At 36.8% G+C, this 19,372-nt stretch overlaps 3 protein-coding genes across 6 annotated transcripts; 1 reads left to right on the forward strand and 2 right to left on the reverse strand.

Annotated features, from left to right (window-relative positions):
- The first annotated feature begins 7,918 nt into the window (after window positions 1-7,918).
- On the forward strand, window positions 7,919-10,267 carry LOC140883543 (probable aquaporin SIP2-1). The gene is made up of 3 exons (XM_073290057.1): window positions 7,919-8,390; window positions 9,305-9,562; window positions 9,864-10,267. The coding sequence occupies exons 1-3, from the start codon at window positions 8,091-8,093 to the stop codon at window positions 10,020-10,022; spliced, it is 717 nt and encodes a 238-aa protein (XP_073146158.1). The 5' UTR covers window positions 7,919-8,090; the 3' UTR covers window positions 10,023-10,267.
- A 667-nt stretch (window positions 10,268-10,934) lies between these two features.
- Window positions 10,935-12,820, reverse strand: LOC140880078 (probable protein S-acyltransferase 4). Its single transcript, XM_073284175.1, has 5 exons — window positions 12,535-12,820; window positions 12,203-12,385; window positions 11,810-12,118; window positions 11,499-11,720; window positions 10,935-11,411 (listed from the first exon to the last, which is right to left on the reverse strand). The coding sequence occupies exons 1-5, from the start codon at window positions 12,589-12,591 to the stop codon at window positions 11,067-11,069; spliced, it is 1,116 nt and encodes a 371-aa protein (XP_073140276.1). The 5' UTR covers window positions 12,592-12,820; the 3' UTR covers window positions 10,935-11,066.
- A 260-nt stretch (window positions 12,821-13,080) lies between these two features.
- On the reverse strand, window positions 13,081-16,332 carry LOC140880077 (probable protein S-acyltransferase 1). 4 transcript variants are annotated; one of them, XM_073284172.1, is made up of 6 exons: window positions 16,019-16,332; window positions 15,036-15,215; window positions 14,655-14,963; window positions 14,193-14,414; window positions 13,643-14,080; window positions 13,081-13,419 (listed from the first exon to the last, which is right to left on the reverse strand). In XM_073284172.1, the coding sequence occupies exons 1-5, from the start codon at window positions 16,109-16,111 to the stop codon at window positions 13,658-13,660; spliced, it is 1,227 nt and encodes a 408-aa protein (XP_073140273.1). In that variant the 5' UTR covers window positions 16,112-16,332; the 3' UTR covers window positions 13,081-13,419; window positions 13,643-13,657. The 4 variants fall into 4 exon arrangements, with proteins under 4 accessions (XP_073140273.1, XP_073140274.1, XP_073140271.1 ...); XM_073284173.1 differs by having other exon boundaries at window positions 14,676-14,963; window positions 16,011-16,332; XM_073284170.1 differs by having other exon boundaries at window positions 16,011-16,330.
- Between the last annotated feature and the right edge of the window lie 3,040 nt (window positions 16,333-19,372).

A 19,372-nucleotide genomic window follows, 5' to 3' on the forward strand; every position in this document is an offset into this window, starting at 1 on the left:
TAGTCAACTATGTGACAATGATCATTCGGTCGAGTTTCACAAACACACTTGCCTCATAAAAAATGACAAAGGTGAGACTTTAATGACCGGTGTACGAGACCTAAACACCTACAAGAACAAACTCAAGGGAGCATAAATGATCTGAGTCACAGATTGGAAAACACAAATCTACAGGAAGAAAGTGACAGTGATCTATATCCTCCAAAGAAGGATGATCCAGTTCCCTCTACCGTTTGTGATCAAACAAGGCCAGAAGTGGATCCACCGGTTGATAACAATCCTCCGGCCAATGATGATCCAGTAAACGAGGACGTTCATCAACCAATTGATGACAACCCATTAGGGAATTATTTTAGGTGGAACAAAAATCATCCACCTGGGTTGGTCATAGGTGACCCTTCTGCTCCTCGAAAAACACGTGGTCAAATGATTAATGAATTCTTGCATGCAGCTTTCATATCTCAGGTAGAGCCTAAGAAGATAGATGAAGCCCTATCAGATGCCAGCTGGATCGAGGCAATGCAAGAAGAACTGAATCAATTCACCCGCAACAATGTTTGGCATCTAGTTCCTCGACCGGAAAATCAAAATGTGATTGAAACTAGATGGGTGTTTCGTAACAAGCTCGATGAACATGGCACTGTTGTGCGTAACAAAGCTCGACTTGTTGCTCAAGGATTCAGACAAGAAGAAGGCATAGACTTTGAGGAATCTTTCGCACCAGTTGCAAGACTAGAAGCAATCCACATCTTTCTTGCCTATGCAGCTTTTAAGGACTTTAAAGTTTATCAAATGGATGTCAAGTCTGCATTCCTCAATGGTCTACTTCAAGAAGAGGTGTACGTTGAACAACCACCAGGTTTTGTCAATCCTACTCATCCTCAATATATCTATAAACTTGACAAAGCTCTTTATGGATTAAAACAAGCACCACGTGCTTGGTATGACACATTACTAAAATTTTTACTGGAACATGATTTCCAAATTGGAACGGTCGATAAGACCCTGTTTAAATTTGTAAAAGGTGATCATGTGTTACTAGTACAAATTTATGTTGATGACATTATATTTGGATCAACTAACCCCAAGTTGTGCTCAAAGTTCTCTAAGCTAATGCAGGAGAAGTTTGAAATGAGCATGATGGGCGAGTTAAACTTCTTTCTTGGACTTCAAGTGAAGCAACTTGAAACTTGAATATTTATCAATCAGTCCAAGTATGCCAAGGAATTGGTAAAGAAGTTTGGAATGGAACAATGCTCAACTGCATCTACCCCCATGAGTACATCAATCAAGCTTGATAAAGATGAAGGGGGAATTCCGGTCGAGGTAACCATGTATCGAGGCCTTATTGGCTCATTGCTTTATTTGACTGCCAGTCGACCGGATATTATGTATTCAGTCTGTTTATGTGCTAGATTTCAAGCAGCACCTAAGCAATCTCATTTCATTGCTGCCAAACGAATCATTAAATATATTAAAGGAACTACTAATGTGGGTCTTTGGTATCCCAAAGATTCAAATCTTAATCTTATTGGCTATTCAGATGCAGATTATGCAGGATGTAGAATTGATCGCAAAAGTACAAGTGACACTTGTCAATTCCTCGGAGATAGACTGATTTCGTGGTCAAGTAAGAAGCAGACATCAATTGCTACCTCGACCGCCGAAGCAGAATACCTTGCTGCTGGCAGCTGTTGTGCTCAAATACTCTGGATTCAACAGCAGCTTAAGGATTATGGAATCCGGTCGAGTGAAGCTCCAATCTACTGTGACAATACAAGTGCCATAGCCATCACTCACAATCCAGTGATGCACTCTAGAACAAAGCACATTGATGTCAGGCATCACTTTATCCGAGATCATGTCTTAAAGAAGGAAATCAAGCTGGAATACATCTCTACCGATCAGCAAGCAGCAGACATATTCACCAAGCCTCTACCGGACGCTAAGTTTTCTTATTTTCGAAATATTCTTGGCTTAATAGATTTAAGTTAGTATGCATGTGTTTAGGGGAAATGATTATCAATATGACATTTATAGATTAGCTATTACGTTGCCATAAATATTGGCATATCATCCGCCTTTAACTAGTCTCTGACAGGCTCCGTACTAGCAGCTTTGTGCTTTGAACCAAATAACATTAATTGGACGCGGTGATTATACTCTTCAAAACTGTTTGAATTTCAAAACTACTTTTCATGACGTCACCCCATGGCCCATAGGTTCCTATATATACCTCTTTACACTCGTATATCAACCTTTCACATTTGCTAAAACTTTCATATTGCACTAAACGCTCTATCGAATTACTCTCTAGATTTTGCTTACTTTCTGCTCTAGTTCCTATCTACAGCTATCATGTCGATCCAGAAGACCTGCCTGGCAATCAACTTTGACTCCGTGGTTAAGGCAAACAATGCAGGAATTACAGAGGTCTTCACCATGTTTGAAGCCTCTGGACTAAGGAAGTTTCTGGAATGCAGTGCCATCTGCGATTTGCCTGTTTTGAAGGAATTCTTCGCCACCGCTCAAATCAAGCATGGGACTGTCAAATGCTTGATCAAGACAGAGGCCTACTCCTTCAATCAGAAGTTCTTCGCTAGCACTTTTGATCTGCCCTCCAGGGGTTTGACAAAATGCACGGATCTTCCAGACGGTAACTGCTCTTATTGGTTGAAGGAGTTCTCAACCACTGATGCTCCAATCAAACTGCCGGCCCAGAAGACATCTCTCAAAGCTCCGTTCAGGCTCTTGACCAACATCGTGGCCAAGAATCTTCTGGCCAAGGCTGGTTCTTACGACAAAGTGACGCTGGAGAAATTTCAATACATGGCGTGTATTGCCTCCAAGATCAACATAAACTGGTCAGATATTTTATTCAATATTCTATGTGAAATGATCAGGGGCAAAGGGCAATCCGAGGGATTTGCTCTGCAAATTTGCCACATTTTGAGCGTCCTTGGAGTGGACTTCTCCAAGACTGAGCCTTTGCATCCCACCAAATGGCTCAACAAGTCCACGATTCTCAAATTCCTGAACAAAAAGGAGACTGCGGTCGACACTTTGCCCTCAACCGCAAAGGTTATTGCTATCCCTCAACCGCTTTCAACGGTTCCGGTCGTGGCCAAACCAGTCCAAATCAAGAAGTCTGCCAAGCGCCAACTAATCATCGAATCTGACTCTGAAGACGAATCACGTGAGAATGTTCCACTGATTCAAGCTTTCAGCAAGTCATCTCCTTCTATCTCCAAAGCAGCTGCGTCATCCACGCCTGCAGGCGAGAAGAAGAGGCAGCACAAGAAGCTAAAGTCTCTGTCTGGACTTGCTCCTATCCTGCCAACGGTCGAGACTACTACCGCTGCTGCTTCTACTGCTTCTACTGCTCCTACTGCTCCTCATCCTACAAAGGGTGTGACAATCCGGGAAGGTGCCTCATCAGCTCCTAAGGTCACTCTAGCTGATCCCAAAGACAAAGGAAAAGGTGTGATGATCTACACACCCAAGGCTCAACCAGCAGCTACGATAGAGCTCAATCTGATCATCTCACACGTCCTCCGCACTGTCAAGCGTCACCTACAACGCTTTGACAGATGGCATCACTCCCGCACTCACTTGACTCTGGCTCAAATATTTCCTAAATTGAAATCTCTAAACCTTATTGAGAAGAAGATGCTTCTATTTGCTGATACTGAAGACATCGTGGAGGCTCTGGGAAGAAGACAGCTCATAGACTTGAAGCTTCGAGGAAGCCTGCTATCTTTGCTAATTAATGAGCGTGTCAAAAATTTCAAATCCAAGAGTTCTACCGCTGCCGATGACTTTGTGATTTTGACTGGACTACAGGATAGTCTACGTCAAATCACTCAACTGCTTCAGCACTATCAAGCTCTCAACATTGACAACACACCAGCTTCAGCAGCCTGTTTACAAGCTTATGTGCTGGAAGGACAAGTGATGATGAAGACCTTTCTCACTCAAGATCAGGGTGAGGAAGACGTCTATGCTTTTTCTTCTTCAGATGGGATTCTGACCGATCTCATCACTGCCGACCTCTTTCAATCATCTGCTCTAAAATCGAGTGTGGCAGCCTCTTCATTGGTCGACCCCTCCTCCACCGCAGTCCAAGCAGTCACTCAACCGAAAGCAGTTGTGATTGCTCACTCCTTTCCAGTGACGACCGCTCTCACCTCTCCAAGTCATCCACAAGATGTTTCAGAAGTGGTTGCACAAGAGATACCTGTCACCTTTGTGACAGAGGCTCCTTGCAGTAGTGCAGCAATAGTGCCCCCAATGGAGATACCAAGCACTATTGTATCACCTGCATCTCCAGTACAACAAGTGACTGATGCTGATCCAGCACATCAACCGTCTCCATCTACTGAAAAGTTTATGGAAGATCTCATTATGGATGAGCCAATTGCCGATCCTGATACTCCATCAACCATATTGGCTGCAGTCGAGACTATTACATCTCCAACTGTACCATTATTGGAGGGTCCATCAGCTAGCTCTCCAGCCAGATCACCATCACCACATCCTCCTGAGTCTAGCCCGGTCTCACCGAGGAATGACCCTCAAGGGCTGCTTCAGACTGATGAGTCTTTGATTGACGCCATGGCCGCAGCTCTCGATCATACCTTGATTAATAGGCTTCATGAGCTCATGCAAACGGTTAGGTCCTTCTCTCAAGACATCACTAACTCCTCCTTCTCTGTTGATAATTCACGCCAGACGATGATTCGGCATTTCGAGACCGTGTCTCGAGACCTTGCTCGTATGACCACAGAGATCACTACTCATCATCGCACTCAAATCAACACGCTCTCTACCGTCTCTGAACAAGTTATCCGATCCGAAAACCGCCTTCACAAGCAGTTGAATGATCGGATGGACACTATGCAAGCTACTCTACTTGCTCAACTCGATGCAAAAATTGACAATATGCAAGCCTGCCTTGGCACTCAACTTACTGAGATCATCGTTCGACTCAACCAAGGTGATGCCAAAAAGGGGGAAGAAGAGCAACGTAGAGCGGCAGAGGCAAGAAGACGTGAAGAAGAGTCCAGAAGAAAAGAAGAAGCTGACAGAAGAAGAAGAGAAGGCGACAGGTCAGGCGATAGGTCAGGAGGAGCCAGTTGGTTCAAAAGATGAACAACTTATCTCTTCTTTACTTATCGCAGCTGCATCTCATTTTGTTTTTCTTCTGTAGGTGTAATAAAAATGCTTATTGTACTTAATGAAATTCATTCTCTCAATGAAGTTCATTTTTAATGCTTTCATATTATTCTTGGAGCACTTAAGTTTTGTCATCACCAAAAATGGGGAAATTGTTGAATCCGATATTTTGGTGATAACAAACAACAACTCATTGTATAGGAATGTGCTGCCAACCACTGTAATTCAGGAATCTACTACAACTTCTACCGGAAGCTTGTCAACCGCCTTTGCTCTCGACCGGCTGAAGACACAAGCCTATCGACTGGTTATCAAAACCAGCAGAGGATAAATCTATCTACCGGAAGCTTGTCAACCGCCTATGTCTCTCGACCGGTTGAAGTCACAAGCCTATCGACTGGTTATTCAAACCAGCAAAGGACAAATCTCTCTACCGGTAGAATGCCAACTGCTTATCAAGATATCTCAAGACAAGTACCTGTGACAAGATGTTCTTTGCAGGATCTTTTATTAAAAGCAGAACCGGCGTTTCAGAAGATTTGTTGACTCCTGCAAATCAGGACAACAGGTTGCACCAAAATGGCAAAAACACAGAATGACTACAGATAAAGCATTCGACCGTTTATTCCAGTTTTGGACCCTGGAAGTTGTCTGCAGTGTACGATCTTCATGCAGAATCACCAATGCATTTATGAGCATTAAATGTGCATTCAATGCAGCATCAGAACGTTCAAAATAAAGACGTTGATGATTGACCTATATAAAGGGAAGATTGCTCAAGAAGAAAAACAACACAACGAGGCAACGAAGAGAAACAAGCAACTCAGAAAAATTTCAATCACTTGAATAATATCAGAAGTCCTCATCTGATATACTTGAGCACACTTACAAGATCATTCATCTGCTGCTCAAATAAACCCTCGCCTACAGTTCACACATCTGATCATCAAGGATCATCCTAGGGTTTCCAAGCCTCTCGACCGCTCTGCAGTTTGAGAAGCTCAACTCAACTTTACTCAGTGTTGAAGAGACTTGAAGCTGCTCTGAAAGCTTCCACCAGTCTGATAAGAACTGAGAATCTTATCTGTGTAAATCTAGGAGTTTCGGATTAGGCATTGGATAAGTCCTAAGTCTGAAGTGGGTGTATTACAAGACGTTGTAATAACCAAAGTCTTCTAGTGAATTCCTTCCTAAGTGGAAGAAGGGGAGACGTAGAAGGATTAAGCCTTCGAACTTCCATAAAATCGTGCCTTAGCCTTTACTGCCATTTATCTTACATCCTGCTCATACATTGCATTATAAACTTTGCATCACTAAAACCTCTGAACTAGTTCCGCACTATTTAAGTTGTTCAAAACGTTTTAGAAGTTGAGAAAACAGATTAAGTGAACTAAACCTCACTTGATCATTTTTAAAGAAGAAGAAGAAAAGTTTCAGAGTGTATTCACCCCCCCTCTACCATCTGAACCGATCCCAACAATATTATTTATTATCAATTATATTTTATTAATATAATAAATATGAGTGCCAAATATAATTAATTTATATATCCTTGTGTTTTTAATCTCTCTTTGAGTTCAATATAATTTATTTACTTATATATTCTTGTTTTTTATACACTATTTTTCTATAAATTTTATAATTTTTTTTATCTACTAATATTACAAGATAATATATGGTTACTAAAAATAAAAAAATGTCTTTGTTTTACATTATTTTTCTATTAATCTTACAAACAATATATGGATATCTAAAGTAAGATTTTTATAGTATACTTTAATTGTTTTTTTTTTCTTTAAGGCCCATTGGCTCATGCGGGGGTTAAATCGAGGGATGTGCACGAGTAGGCAGAGATTTGAGGGAGGGAACAACATGGTCCAACCCCCAGAGCATACCCCCAAATATTTCAATGAGGAATATGGTCCACACGAGGATCAAACCCGCAACGCTGAGGAATTTTTTCCCACGTCACCTCAGGCCTTACCAACTCGCCTATGCCCCTGTGAGCATACTGTAATTGTTTTATTTTTATCACAACTGGTATATGAATATTTATTGTATAGTGTATTTTTTTTCGTCTATATTATTTGTCGGTAATTTATCGAGTCTCGCGAGGAAAAATCAGAAAGACCTACTAGAGGTAGAGGTCATAGGGCATACTTAATAGGCAAATGTCATAATATAGTTTCATCTTTTATTTGAAAAAGCTTTTCTCTTAGTGAATTATTTATATAGACTAGTATTGCGATATTTCAAACCGAATCTTTATCCGTCTTATATATTCCCTAGATCAAAGGATATTGATCTTATGTGACTTCAAAATAATTACCTTAGTTTTATCAAAAAATAAAATAAAATAATTACCTTAGTATAACACAAGCGTTCTTTTGAGTTTAATATATATATATATATATATATATATATTTTGATATGTTACTCATCTACCGTGTCCAACTAATGTGATCACAATGATGTGACACTCAATTGTTGAATGCATAATTCAACACATTCAATATCAGTGATTGAGTAACCATATCAGTGATTTTATAACGAATGTTACGATTTTATGCGTTTTTTCCCTTAAAATCATATATCAGCAAACAGTGAACACTATATATATGTATATATATATATTTTTTTTGAATAATGTGAACACTAAATACTAAAATCATTATCTCCAAAGTAATTGAATCTTGGCGATTTGCATTGAAAAAGAAGGTAATATTTCATGGAGAAAATAAAAGGTCAGCCCAAAACACAAAACACCACAAATTTCATGGAGAACCCGACAAATCATGGAGCCTCGATCTGCTTAAATATGTAAACGTGGACCAACCAAAGCAAAGATTCCTACAAACTGCAGCTTCCGATATTGATTCAACTTCAGCCCATTTTGTGCCTGTTTGACCGTGGAAATGGCGGGCAGCGGCGGAGTAAGGCGGCTGCTGGCCGCGGATTTCGCCATGTCTTTCCTGTGGGTTTGGTCGAGCGTGCTCATCAAGATTTTCGTGCACAGAATATTGGGATACGGATCACTCGATGTGCAGGGTGAAATCGTTAGATACGCTGTTTCTATACTCAACATGTTCTTCTTTGCTTATTTGGGCAAATTCACCAAGGGTGGGGCATACAACCCTCTCAGCCTTCTGTCCTCCGCCATTTCTGGGGATTTTACCAATTTTATCTTCACTCTTGGTGCCAGGATTCCTGCTCAGGTGACGATTGTTTGTTTCTGTTTCCTTTTTTTTTTTTTTATTTTGGTGGAAAATTTTGTTTGATAGAAACTACTCGTTCTACATCGCAACACCAGGCACAGGATTAAAACCTGAGAGCTGTGTTAAAATCCTAAATCTGGTTTTCAAAGTGGAGGGCTCCTTCCCTAACAAATGGTAAGATTATCAAACACTAATTAGGCACTCTGAAGAGAGCATACAGAGCTCTGTTGCTGTTGCAATCACGCTTTTAAAAGAAATTGCCGCTTATAAAAGAGAACAAGCACACAATTCTATCAAATTGATTGAATTTATACTGTTGAAAGAGGAAATTACGATCCTCTTTCCCAGCAAGAAATTATGAACTTTTTTTTCTGCAGATGGCTCCAATTACTGCCAATATATGCTGGAAGCCGACAACCTCTTTATACCTAATATGTTATACTCGCACCAAATTGAAGCTCTTTCTCGTAGGATTATGCTTTCTCTAGTTCTATTGCCTTTAAGAAGTTTATAGGAAGATATGTAGTTCCTTGATTCAAAGATTTGATTTTTACACGTTATGGTCTTTCATGAAATTGGAAAAGATTTAATTTTTACACGTATGGTCTCTCATGAAACTGGAAAAATGCCAATACTTGTCGCCTAATCATGTAATTGTCAAGATAATCATCAAACTTTACCAGACATACCAAAAACCTGAAAGGCTCGGTCTAAAAAAGCTTTCTGAGCACTTGTGAAACAGAGATGTTGGATTGTTGTAAGATTGCTTTTAAAGGTTAATTTTATTTATTTTTTTAAAAGAAAGAACTGAACTTTGTTAATGGCTGACTTCTCCATTTTAACTGCCTTCCTTTTTGTTTAGTCCTTTATAAAGCTTGCTGCTCATATCCTTTTATTTATATTCACTTGTTAAGGTCATGGGGTCAATTTGTGGGGTACGGCTCATCCTGGACACTTTTCCTGGAATTGGACGAGGGCCACGCTTGAAAGTTGACATTGCAAGAGGTGCATTAGTTGAAGGTCTTTTGACGTTTGCAATTGTGTTCATCTCCCTTGCACTTTCCCAAAAGATTAGCGGAAATTTCATGAAAACATGGATCTCAAGCGTGTCTAAGCTCAGTCTTCATATACTCGGTTCTGATCTAACAGGGGGATGCATGAATCCAGCCTCTGTAAGTATTTCCTTTCCTCTTGAGTGAACTATAGTAATTATTGACCACATTGTCGCGTTGCACGTCAACTGGAACATTGCACTTGAGCTGTGTTACTCAAAAAGCTTTTGATACATGTGCAAATGTTCGGTCTTATATATATCCTGCAGTTCTTTTGGATGTGTATCTTGAATTTGCGGAGGGATATTTTTACGTTTTGATGGTAATAACCTGTTGTTTGTGCTTATATCTCTCATGCAGTAAGGTGCATTTGTTTCTTGTTCTGAATCTTCAGATATGTAATATGTTTTGTACTATTTAGGTAATGGGGTGGGCTTTTGCAAATGGAGAACATATCAGCAAGGAGCATTTGATAGTTTATTGGCTTGCGCCAATTGAAGCGACTTTGGCTGCAGTTTGGATTTTTGGATTACTAGTTCGATCCAAGAAGGACGAGACTATACGGCAAAAATCAGACTGAAAAAAATAATCAAGTGTTTGTTTTACGGTTAGAATGATCTTGTATTATTCATTGGCATGTAACATGCCTCCTGAACTCCAGAAGTTCCCATTATTAGTCATTGCTATTTGTTATCTTTGTATTGAGATTGGTTTCATTATGCTTTATGTATATATCTCTCCGGCATGAATGAAACATTTGAAATTGTGTATACATAGGGAAAGCATGTTAATGGTGAGCAAAATTTTTTGCATTAGCAAATTTCATTATTGTCCCAACTTTGTTCTTTAAAGCGTTAAAGTTATGATGGGTGTTTTGGACGATTACAAGAAAAAAAACAGAGGCCATGATGGAAAAAATTGTTTGAATCTAAGTGAGCTATGAAGTGTCATTAATTATTCTAAATTCATTTTAAAATGATCGACGAGAATGAAATTTTATTCTAGATTCAAACAATTATTGTCCCATCTTAGCTAATTTCATTATTGTCCCAACTTTGTTCTTTAAAGCGTTAAAGAAGTTATGATGGGTATTTTGGACGATTACAAGAAAAAATTGTTTTGGATGAATAATTCTTATATCTAGTTATTATGAACATTATTGGTGATAATTTTTTGTTTAAAAGCATGTAGAGACATGAGACAAATTAAGATATATATATAAAAAAACTCTTTTGACAATATTAAGATAAGACTAAGATACTGATTAAGAAAAACAAAATAATTAAATAAAAAAGATAATTATTTTTAGTTTGAAATTATCATATTAAAATACATAATGAATTATATGTAAATTGTAATAATGTAATAATTTATTGTTTCGAAAAATTTAGAGGTATGAGTAAAAAAACTCACTATCCACGTAAGAAGAATAATATTTTGTTTTAAATTTTTAATCAGAATTCATGGAAAAATTAAATCTTTTTATCCTCTTGTTGCACATGTTTTTTGAAGTACATATTTGAGAATGAACTTGGAAAGTAGGACCAAAAATAGATCTTGTACAAAAATGAACTTCAAAGTTATAATAGGTTCATCAATGAACTCCAAATGAACCTTCATGAACTCATCCTGCAGCGTGTTGAGCTATCACCTCGACTTCGCTGGTGGCGGAACTACCTACGGACTCCGCCATTTCTTGTTCAACAGAGAAGAATATCAGGCCAGAATCAGACCGTTCATCTCCCTTCTCAAAATCACTGTTTGCTTTCGAGCTGGTGATATTCTGCGAAAAGTTACTAGGAGCACTACTTTCTGTAACCGTTACTTGGTCTTCTTGAACAAGAGCTCGGAAATCATTCAGTGATGGTGGTATTTCCGACAAAAGGATCTCTTTGATGTTCTTGATAATCCCTTTGTCATATGGATTCTCCTCGTCTCTACCACGACATCTGAAGTTCTCATGCGTTGTCTGTAACAAAGATGCCAAGAATCATGCACAGCTAGCTACCATTCAAAGTTAAATCTTTTTTATTCAAAACATTAACAGGAAAATCACCTGGTTGGTGCTCATAAGATACAAGTGGAAAACTGTTAGGCCACCGATGAACCAAAAAACTATGAAGCAGTACACGATAAGAACAGCAGATAAAACATCCTTGGACAACGCTTTCAACCACCGGCGTTTGGTTTGAACAATGTCAATCCAAGAGACAACAAATACATACGCGCATAATATGGTCGATGTTGATACAAACATGTAGAAGAACCTATAATTACGCTGCAGATTTAACAAAACAGCCACCATGAAACTGGAGAAGAAACCAAGATTTACAAGGTAAACAGACAGTTTATGGTTGAGATACATACTATACCAACGCATTGTCCGATCCAGGGGCAATGATGATCGAATCTCTGAACACAGTTGTTGCATATGTAGCAGTGAGAAGCGCGAGGAGGACGGTATAGTAGACATGTGTTGCAGAACTTCACTTTAACCGTGTGACCATCAACAAGAACATCCCTTGTTGGGGGAAGTTTCAGATGAGGAGTGGTGCCGTCGCTCCACTCCATAGAGGGAGTACTCATTTCGAATAATTCATCAAATTCAGGAGGTTTGGAATTCCTAGGGACGATCCCTGGATCTCTACTTGCTGTAACCAAGAGAAGAAACATATCCTGGGAAAATATCCAAATTCAAAAACTCAGTCCCATCTCCATTTTTTATGGATTATTATAGGATATCCCAAAGTTTTTTTTTACCAATATAGTGAGCAATATTGCCACAATAAGTAGAGGATACCAAGACGTGACATCTTTGTTTTGTTTGATGATATACATGATCTTTATACAGAATGTAATTGCAGGCCCAGCAATTAGAAAAGCGGACAGAAACAGAGATTTGAAATCAGGACCAAATACCAATCTTCCTCCGAAGAAGAATCTCTGAAACATTCAGAAGAACAGACATGAAAATTTCACGCTACAAACAAACAAACAAAAAAACATTACTGAGATTAAACTACGAAGGCCCTTCTCTTCTAAACATCATTCACATTAACTCTTTTTTTAAAGAAAACATAAAATTTGCATACGTTGCTTCCTCTCCAAACTTGATAAAGCTTCTTCTGTTTTGGTTTATCCGCGTCCATATTGCCTCAATGTAAAAAAAAGAACAGAAAGAGAACAGCCACCGACAACACTCAATCCAATTTCCTTTGAATCAAGAAAGAATTTCTCATCGTACTAAGTTTTGGACAGAAAAAATCGAGTCTTTTCACCATTCTTGATCATTCAGAAGAAACCAGCAAGCAGTTAGAGAGTTAGAAGTCAAGAAATTGGTAAAGTGAGAGACATTTGGTGCAAAGTGAAAATTTTAGCTGTCCATTTGGTCTCTCTCGTGAGAAGAATATTACTTTTGTCTCCCTTCTTTAAATTAAGAAGCAGTGCTTTTTTGTGTATTTCTCTAAATAAATAAAAGATTCAGTTATTTTCTCTAACTAAAAAGCGCCAGCCACAACCTTCCTTGTTTGTCTGTCTTGGTGCCAATATTCCCCTCGGGCGGCGGATGTTCCCAAATTGTATCCGCTTTGGAGAAGAAACAGATAAAATTTATTTATCGTTGGGTCCAAATTTTGCTGTTGCAAAGAGTTTCCTGTTCGGACAAACTAAGAAAATAATACACAAAAAAAAAAAAAAAAAAGGAGAGTAAGAAATTCAGTAATCTATCCTACAGCATCAACAGGGGAAGAATCCCCATATACAAGTACAAAATGTACAAAACAAAGTCCTTCCACAAAGCATTCTGCCAACTTGGGCAATCTAAAAATCCTGATCACATCTTTTTTTCCCCCCTCGAGGCTTTCAAATTCTTGTCATGAAAAAATGCCATATCGATCCGGCAAGGATGAAGCCCCTCCCAAGTCCCAACAGAGTCACTGGACTCACCCAATTACTTGATCCGCCATTGTGACTGATCACTGGATACAAACACAAAGAGGCAAAAATTGTTATAAAAAGAATTTTGAATTTGAAGGATGTAAAGTAAAAACTATAAATTGCCACCAGAAATGCAAACTGTCCAAAATTCTTTAGTTTTTAGTTCAATTATTTTCCACAAAAGGGAATAGACCAAATAAACTGAATTTGGCTAAATATTCATTTTTCACATGTTTTTATAAAGAATAGGACATATAATATTACCTAATTATCGAGTAACTATGGATTAAGTTCTGGGGTAGCAATCCTTGGTTCAAGATCATCATCCACCACCACCTCAATTGCTTCTTCTTGAGCAGCCAAAATCGAAAAGTGGTCGAAATTAATATCCCGTCCTTCGCCCTCCTTCAAACTGCCATTGGTGCTGCTATTATCCAAAGTTTGGGCATCTTCTGATATACCATCCTTGCCTAGCATACCACGTTCTAAGTCTATCCTCCTGTTTAAGTTAGGTATGTCTCCAACAAATTTTTTAGCCGTGGATCCTGCACTTGTATCATCCTCTTCGTCCACCCATTCTCGGAAATTAACCAGAGAAGGTACTGACTGAGAGAAAATAAACTCCTTGATGTTTTTGAGTGTCCCACGGTTATATGGATTTTCATTCTTATCATAATGGTACCGGAAGTTCTCATATGTTGTCTGTGGAATCAGTACATACATGTTAGGATATATTTGCATGTCTGAATTTTACTAATAATTATATGTTGACAACAAATAGAGCGGATTAATAATATCAATACCAATGACTAACCTGGTTGGTGCATATAAGATAGAAATGAAATATGCTAAGCCCTCCAACAAACCATACCACAATGAAGCAGTAAACCAAGAGAATGAGAGATACGAAATCCTTTGACATACAGTGATACGTGCTGCCTGGTTCTTTTAGGAGATGCCACAAAGTGAACGTGAAAACATATATGCACAGGAGTGTTGATGTTGATATAAACAGAATGAAAGTCCAATAGTTGCGCTGCAATAAAAGCAAATGAGGAAAGGTAAATGTTAGCCTGTAGATTAACAAACACAAGCTATTTGCAGAAGGATATTTGTTAAAAAATAACTGATTATTTTCATTTTAACTTGTGAGTAAATCGATCTATATACACAAAATATACATCAGAATCGAAGAATATGAATGCCAGTGTAGTAATAGCACCACGGATAAGAGTAATAGTACGAATATTGAGCAATTATAATACGAAAGACTTACAACTCCAATACACTGGCCTACCCATGGACAGTGGTGATCAAACCTCTGGACACAGTTGTTGCATACTGAGCAATGGGATGACCGTGGTGGGCGGTATAACAAACAAGTATCACAGAACTTCACTCTAACTAAAAAACCGTTGACAAAGATGTCCTTTGTTCTTGGTAATTTCAAATTGGGAGTTGCTGGATGGATCCACTCAATGGATGAAATACTGGAATTTAAGGAGTCATCTGAATCAGGCGGCCTTGAGTTCCTCGGAACTATTCCAGGATTTCTTGCAGATGTCATGAAAAGGAAAACTAAATCCTGCAAAAGTTACTATATTTAGGTGTCAGTAACTCCATGCTTTTCCTATGGAAAAGTTACCAGCTTTCTTACCAAGATTGCGAGGAGAAATCCCACAATTACCACAGTATGCCCATATACGTAGTTGACTGTTTGGATCCTTAGAAGCATTTTGATACAGAATGTTAATGCAGGGATCCCTATCAGCGAGGCCGATAAAAGGAGTGATGCTGCATCAGGGCCAAAGATCAATCTCCCGCCACACAAAAATTTCTGAAATGTTAACAGAATACATTTATGATAGTGCTTTGCCATGGAAATTTCAGATGGTTAACAATCTCATTCTTTTAGCTTTCCTGTTTCAATATTTTGCAACGTGGAACAGGAAAAATTTCCATAAAAATTTGCAGATTCTTCAAAGCAAAATCAAAGCTAGCACAAGAGAACAGTAGGTTAAAAGCTAATCAATCAAGAAATCAACACTAGCAATCTGCAACTAGTTTATTGAGATATTAGATATATGATAGTGAAGGTTTCAAAAATTTCAATTTCCAACACGAGTTGAAAGAGCATGTAGAAATTGAATGTCAGTTTAAATCACTGTCGGTTCCATATTTCAATCGTAATCGAAGTAATTTCCAAAAATCAGTATAAGTATCAAAGGCACTTCAAGACCGTATATCCATCAACATCTTCAAAACAATGTTATAAATCCTATTAAAATGTTGCATTCAATTAAATGTGCATATACCAATCAAGATATAGGATTCTTGCCATATGAAAACCAAGGTACGTGAATTACCAAAAGCACCAGCTTAATCAATTTCAAAAGGGAAAAAAATGGCTTCATCATTCAAATCTCATTTACATTACTGCATAAAGAAGGCTAAAAATTATTAGTAAACCAAAAAAAAAGCCCCCCAAAATGTCAACTTCCATACAAAAAGGAAGCGAGATAATATTAGCTCTAAGCAAAAACAAAAATTATGCAAGAAAAACATACAGAACAATTACAGCGACGAAGAGCATTAAAAGAACACGTAGGCTTAAAGGGCGAAAGGGACTTGCATTACGACCCTTCCAAACTTGATAAAGCCTTTTCTTGAATTTGGGAGGATCCTTGCATTTTGAGGGCCGATGAACAAAATCTTGATTCTTGATCCCTGCATCACCCATTGAAAACCTTCTTGTTTTATTTTTGTATATTGTTTCTCTTGAATTTAGAGCCAAATTTGTTCTTCAATCCCCCTTAATTCACATGCAAACCAAAGTTATCCATTGATGGTAATGGGTGAGCAGATCAAGAATCTCCCTTGCGGCCAAGCCGGCTAAAGCAGGGTGGAGAGAGATTATCCGTAGAAAAAAATTCCTGAAATTAAATAATTTCTGGCAATCAACTTCTCTTCCCCTCCATGGAAGGTGGAACTCAATTGGTTTGGAGGATTGGCCCAATGGAGCCAGAATTTTCGCGGCTAAGCACAAAATTGGAAACAAATATAATTACTATTTCGCCCCTAAATATAAATATATGTTGAAAATAATTAAGAGTTGAATCATGAATGTTCAATATTAATTGTGATAATGTATTGTGCATAATTATTTAACTATGATTAATATTATATGTATCGCATTATTATCTTAAATTTTTACTCAACATAAACAAATTAATTTTTTAACAATCATAATTATTTTTTTATTTTGTACCTATTCTAAACGGTCATGTAAAGCTACACGGACTCACTGATGGAGAAGAAATCAAGACGATGCATGAAAAAACTATAGTGACCAAGGAAGTAGTAGATTATGTTAATTTTGAATGTATTTAATTATAAATATGAAAAATAACATCATTTTACTTATTAAAATGGTCAAGATGTGCAATGCCTCGAGGGTATTTCTAAAGGGTTTTGTTTTAAACAATTGGCAATATAATATGTAATGAAGACATGAATGAATGTAACTGTTGCGTTATCTTTTCAATTTCATTATAGGATAATCTAAAAATGGTTATGTTGAATATGGATATTATGTGATGAGGTACATGAAAGATATAATTGAAGGTGAAAATTCATTCTTGAGGAAGATGATGAGATTCTTCTTTATGATATGGTTTGGTTTATGATTGTTCTAAATTCTGCTTAGGATTTGCATGATTAATTAACCGACGTTACAATCAATCTCAATATGATCAAGTTTGTAAATAGAGTGAATTCGTCTACTCCAATGTGGGTGCCTAAATGGGTCGAGTACATTTGAATAAACATGTTTCCATTGTGAATTTATAAAATATATTTGTGGACACATTTTGGTTTTACAAATATATTTTTGGGTTCTACTCGTGAATTTGTGAATATTCATCATTTTTTGGATGGACGGTTTCATGAATCTAATTAATCATTTTTTTAGTTTTAGATTTAGATTTAGATATTATGGTATTGTTGTTGTCTATTACTTGAATACTATAAATAAAATAGTGAAATAATAAAACAAAAACACTTCGACAAAAATTAATTATGGCAAAGTAAAAGAAAACATTTATTGTGCCATATTTCAAAATTATTAAAGTCGTTGTAGCAACTACATCACGTCCATGACAACAAATCCATTAGTTTTTTGGTAAATTCACTTGACAGTGGATTAAATCTTCCAATCCAAACGAACGGTGGTGCGCATAAAAATAAACGGCTTAACAAACGCAGGAAATCCTTCTTTCTAGTAGGGTAGCAATCAAATCACTCGTAGACTAGGCCAAGAGATCATTGCTGACGGGTTGTGATTTAAAATAATTAATTAAATTTAATAAATATATCATACAAAATGGTTGCAATTAAAATGTAATAGATTTGTTATTGAGTAGTTATAATTTTTAATATAAGATGTAAAAGTGTTTTATATATATTTCGAATTATAAAGTTATGTACATTTAATATTTTATTTTATTTTAAGCACACATGTGAGATTTGAATCTATGACCAAATGATTTTGGGGTCATAATTTTGGTGTCTCACTCTTGAGACTAGGCCAAGAGATCATTGATGATAGATTGTGATTTAAAATAATTAATTAATTAAATTTAATAAATATATCATACAAAATAGTTGCGATTAAAATGTAATGGATTTGTTATTGAGTTAGTTATAATTTTTAATATAAGATGTCAAAAGTTGAAATATAATATATTTTTTATTTAATAAATGTAATAATTTTTTTATCGAGATAGATATATTTTTATATTATAAGATGTGAAAGTTGAAATGTAATATATCTTTTATTTAATAAATATAATGTATTTTTTATTGAGATAGATAAAAATTTTAATATAAAATGTTCAAATTTTAAATGATATTTTTTTATTAAATAAATGTAAATATATTTTTTATCGAATAAATATACTATTTTTTTTACTGAGACGATGAAATGTTTGATAAAATTTTTAAAAATTCAATGCTTTTTTTTTTTTTTTTTAAAAACACAAAGGTTAGCCCGACCCCGAAACCATCGGTTCACCACCCTGAAACGGAACTGCCATGTGCGGACCGGTTAAGGGTTGGTAAAATACCAACCCGGAGCCCGCAGGTCCAACTCGGACCCGGACCGGCCAGGTCTAACACCGATACAATCATGACCCCTAGATACTTCCAAACTCGTAAAGAAAAAGAGCACACCGGAGTCAGACTCATCGCTTAAAATCACCCAACAAAAAATAAATCACCTTTCCTCTTCGGAACACCGAAACGATCACGAGCCCTTGAATCTAGATACTTCCAAACTCGTAAAGAGAGAGAGCACACGGCAAACATGACTATTGTGGTATTTGCCAAACACAATGGAAATGTGTCTTTGGCATTGGCTAGGGTGGACATAATTTGGTTAAAACCAAAAAACTGGACGAACGAAAAATTCGGTTTATTTGATTTGGTTTTTTTGGTTTTTCGGCCGGTTTCGGTTTTAAAATTTATGGAACGGTTATTCGGTTGGGTTTCCGGTTTTATACATTGAAAAAACCAAAAAAAACGAACCGACCGTATTTTAATTAAAATAAGATTTTTTTGAAATTTTGGCTCTTACAAATGGGCTTTTATTCTCATTTTTATTATTTATTTCTTAAAAAATATGAGCCTATTTTAATTAAATATAGTTTTTATAGAATTCAATAGTCGCTTTCTTGTTTTAAATCAAGTTTATATTGTTAATTCTAATGGAATAATATGTGTTTTTTTGTTATTATTTGTCTATTATATATGTATCACATGCATAAAGTAAGATATCATTTTAGTTCTTAAAAAATTATATTTTGGTTTTCATTTTAGTTTTAAATCCATAATTATCTTAAATAGCGCGTACTTTTCTTTGTCTCTAAACTAATATTTTCAGTCGCGCAAAATCGATTTAATTCATTACTTAAACCGTAGAAAACGACCAAAAAAACC

This window comes from Henckelia pumila, chromosome 2 (assembly GCF_033568475.1).
Source record: "Henckelia pumila isolate YLH828 chromosome 2, ASM3356847v2, whole genome shotgun sequence".
Classification (NCBI taxonomy): domain Eukaryota; kingdom Viridiplantae; phylum Streptophyta; class Magnoliopsida; order Lamiales; family Gesneriaceae; genus Henckelia; species Henckelia pumila.

What these genes read in the sequence shown, in the direction of transcription:
- LOC140880077 (XM_073284170.1), bottom strand. Translation starts at nt 16,118, where the DNA reads ATGGGTGATGCAGGGATCAAGAATCAAGATTTTGTTCATCGGCCCTCA. An exon ending in GATTTCTCCTCGCAATCTTG is followed by an intron (nt 14,964 to 15,035) that starts GTAAGAAAGCTG and finishes TAACTTTTGCAG; the next exon opens with GATTTAGTTTTCCTTTTCAT. An exon ending in TAGGCCAGTGTATTGGAGTT is followed by an intron (nt 14,415 to 14,654) that starts GTAAGTCTTTCG and finishes CTTTTATTGCAG; the next exon opens with CGCAACTATTGGACTTTCAT.
- LOC140880078 (XM_073284175.1), bottom strand. Translation starts at nt 12,591, where the DNA reads ATGGACGCGGATAAACCAAAACAGAAGAAGCTTTATCAAGTTTGGAGA. An exon ending in AAGTTTGGAGAGGAAGCAAC is followed by an intron (nt 12,386 to 12,534) that starts GTATGCAAATTT and finishes TGAATGTTTCAG; the next exon opens with AGATTCTTCTTCGGAGGAAG. An exon ending in ATCTTATGAGCACCAACCAG is followed by an intron (nt 11,412 to 11,498) that starts GTGATTTTCCTG and finishes TCTTTGTTACAG; the next exon opens with ACAACGCATGAGAACTTCAG.
- LOC140883543 (XM_073290057.1), top strand. Translation starts at nt 8,091, where the DNA reads ATGGCGGGCAGCGGCGGAGTAAGGCGGCTGCTGGCCGCGGATTTCGCC. An exon ending in GTGCCAGGATTCCTGCTCAG is followed by an intron (nt 8,391 to 9,304) that starts GTGACGATTGTT and finishes TCACTTGTTAAG; the next exon opens with GTCATGGGGTCAATTTGTGG. An exon ending in GATGCATGAATCCAGCCTCT is followed by an intron (nt 9,563 to 9,863) that starts GTAAGTATTTCC and finishes TGTACTATTTAG; the next exon opens with GTAATGGGGTGGGCTTTTGC.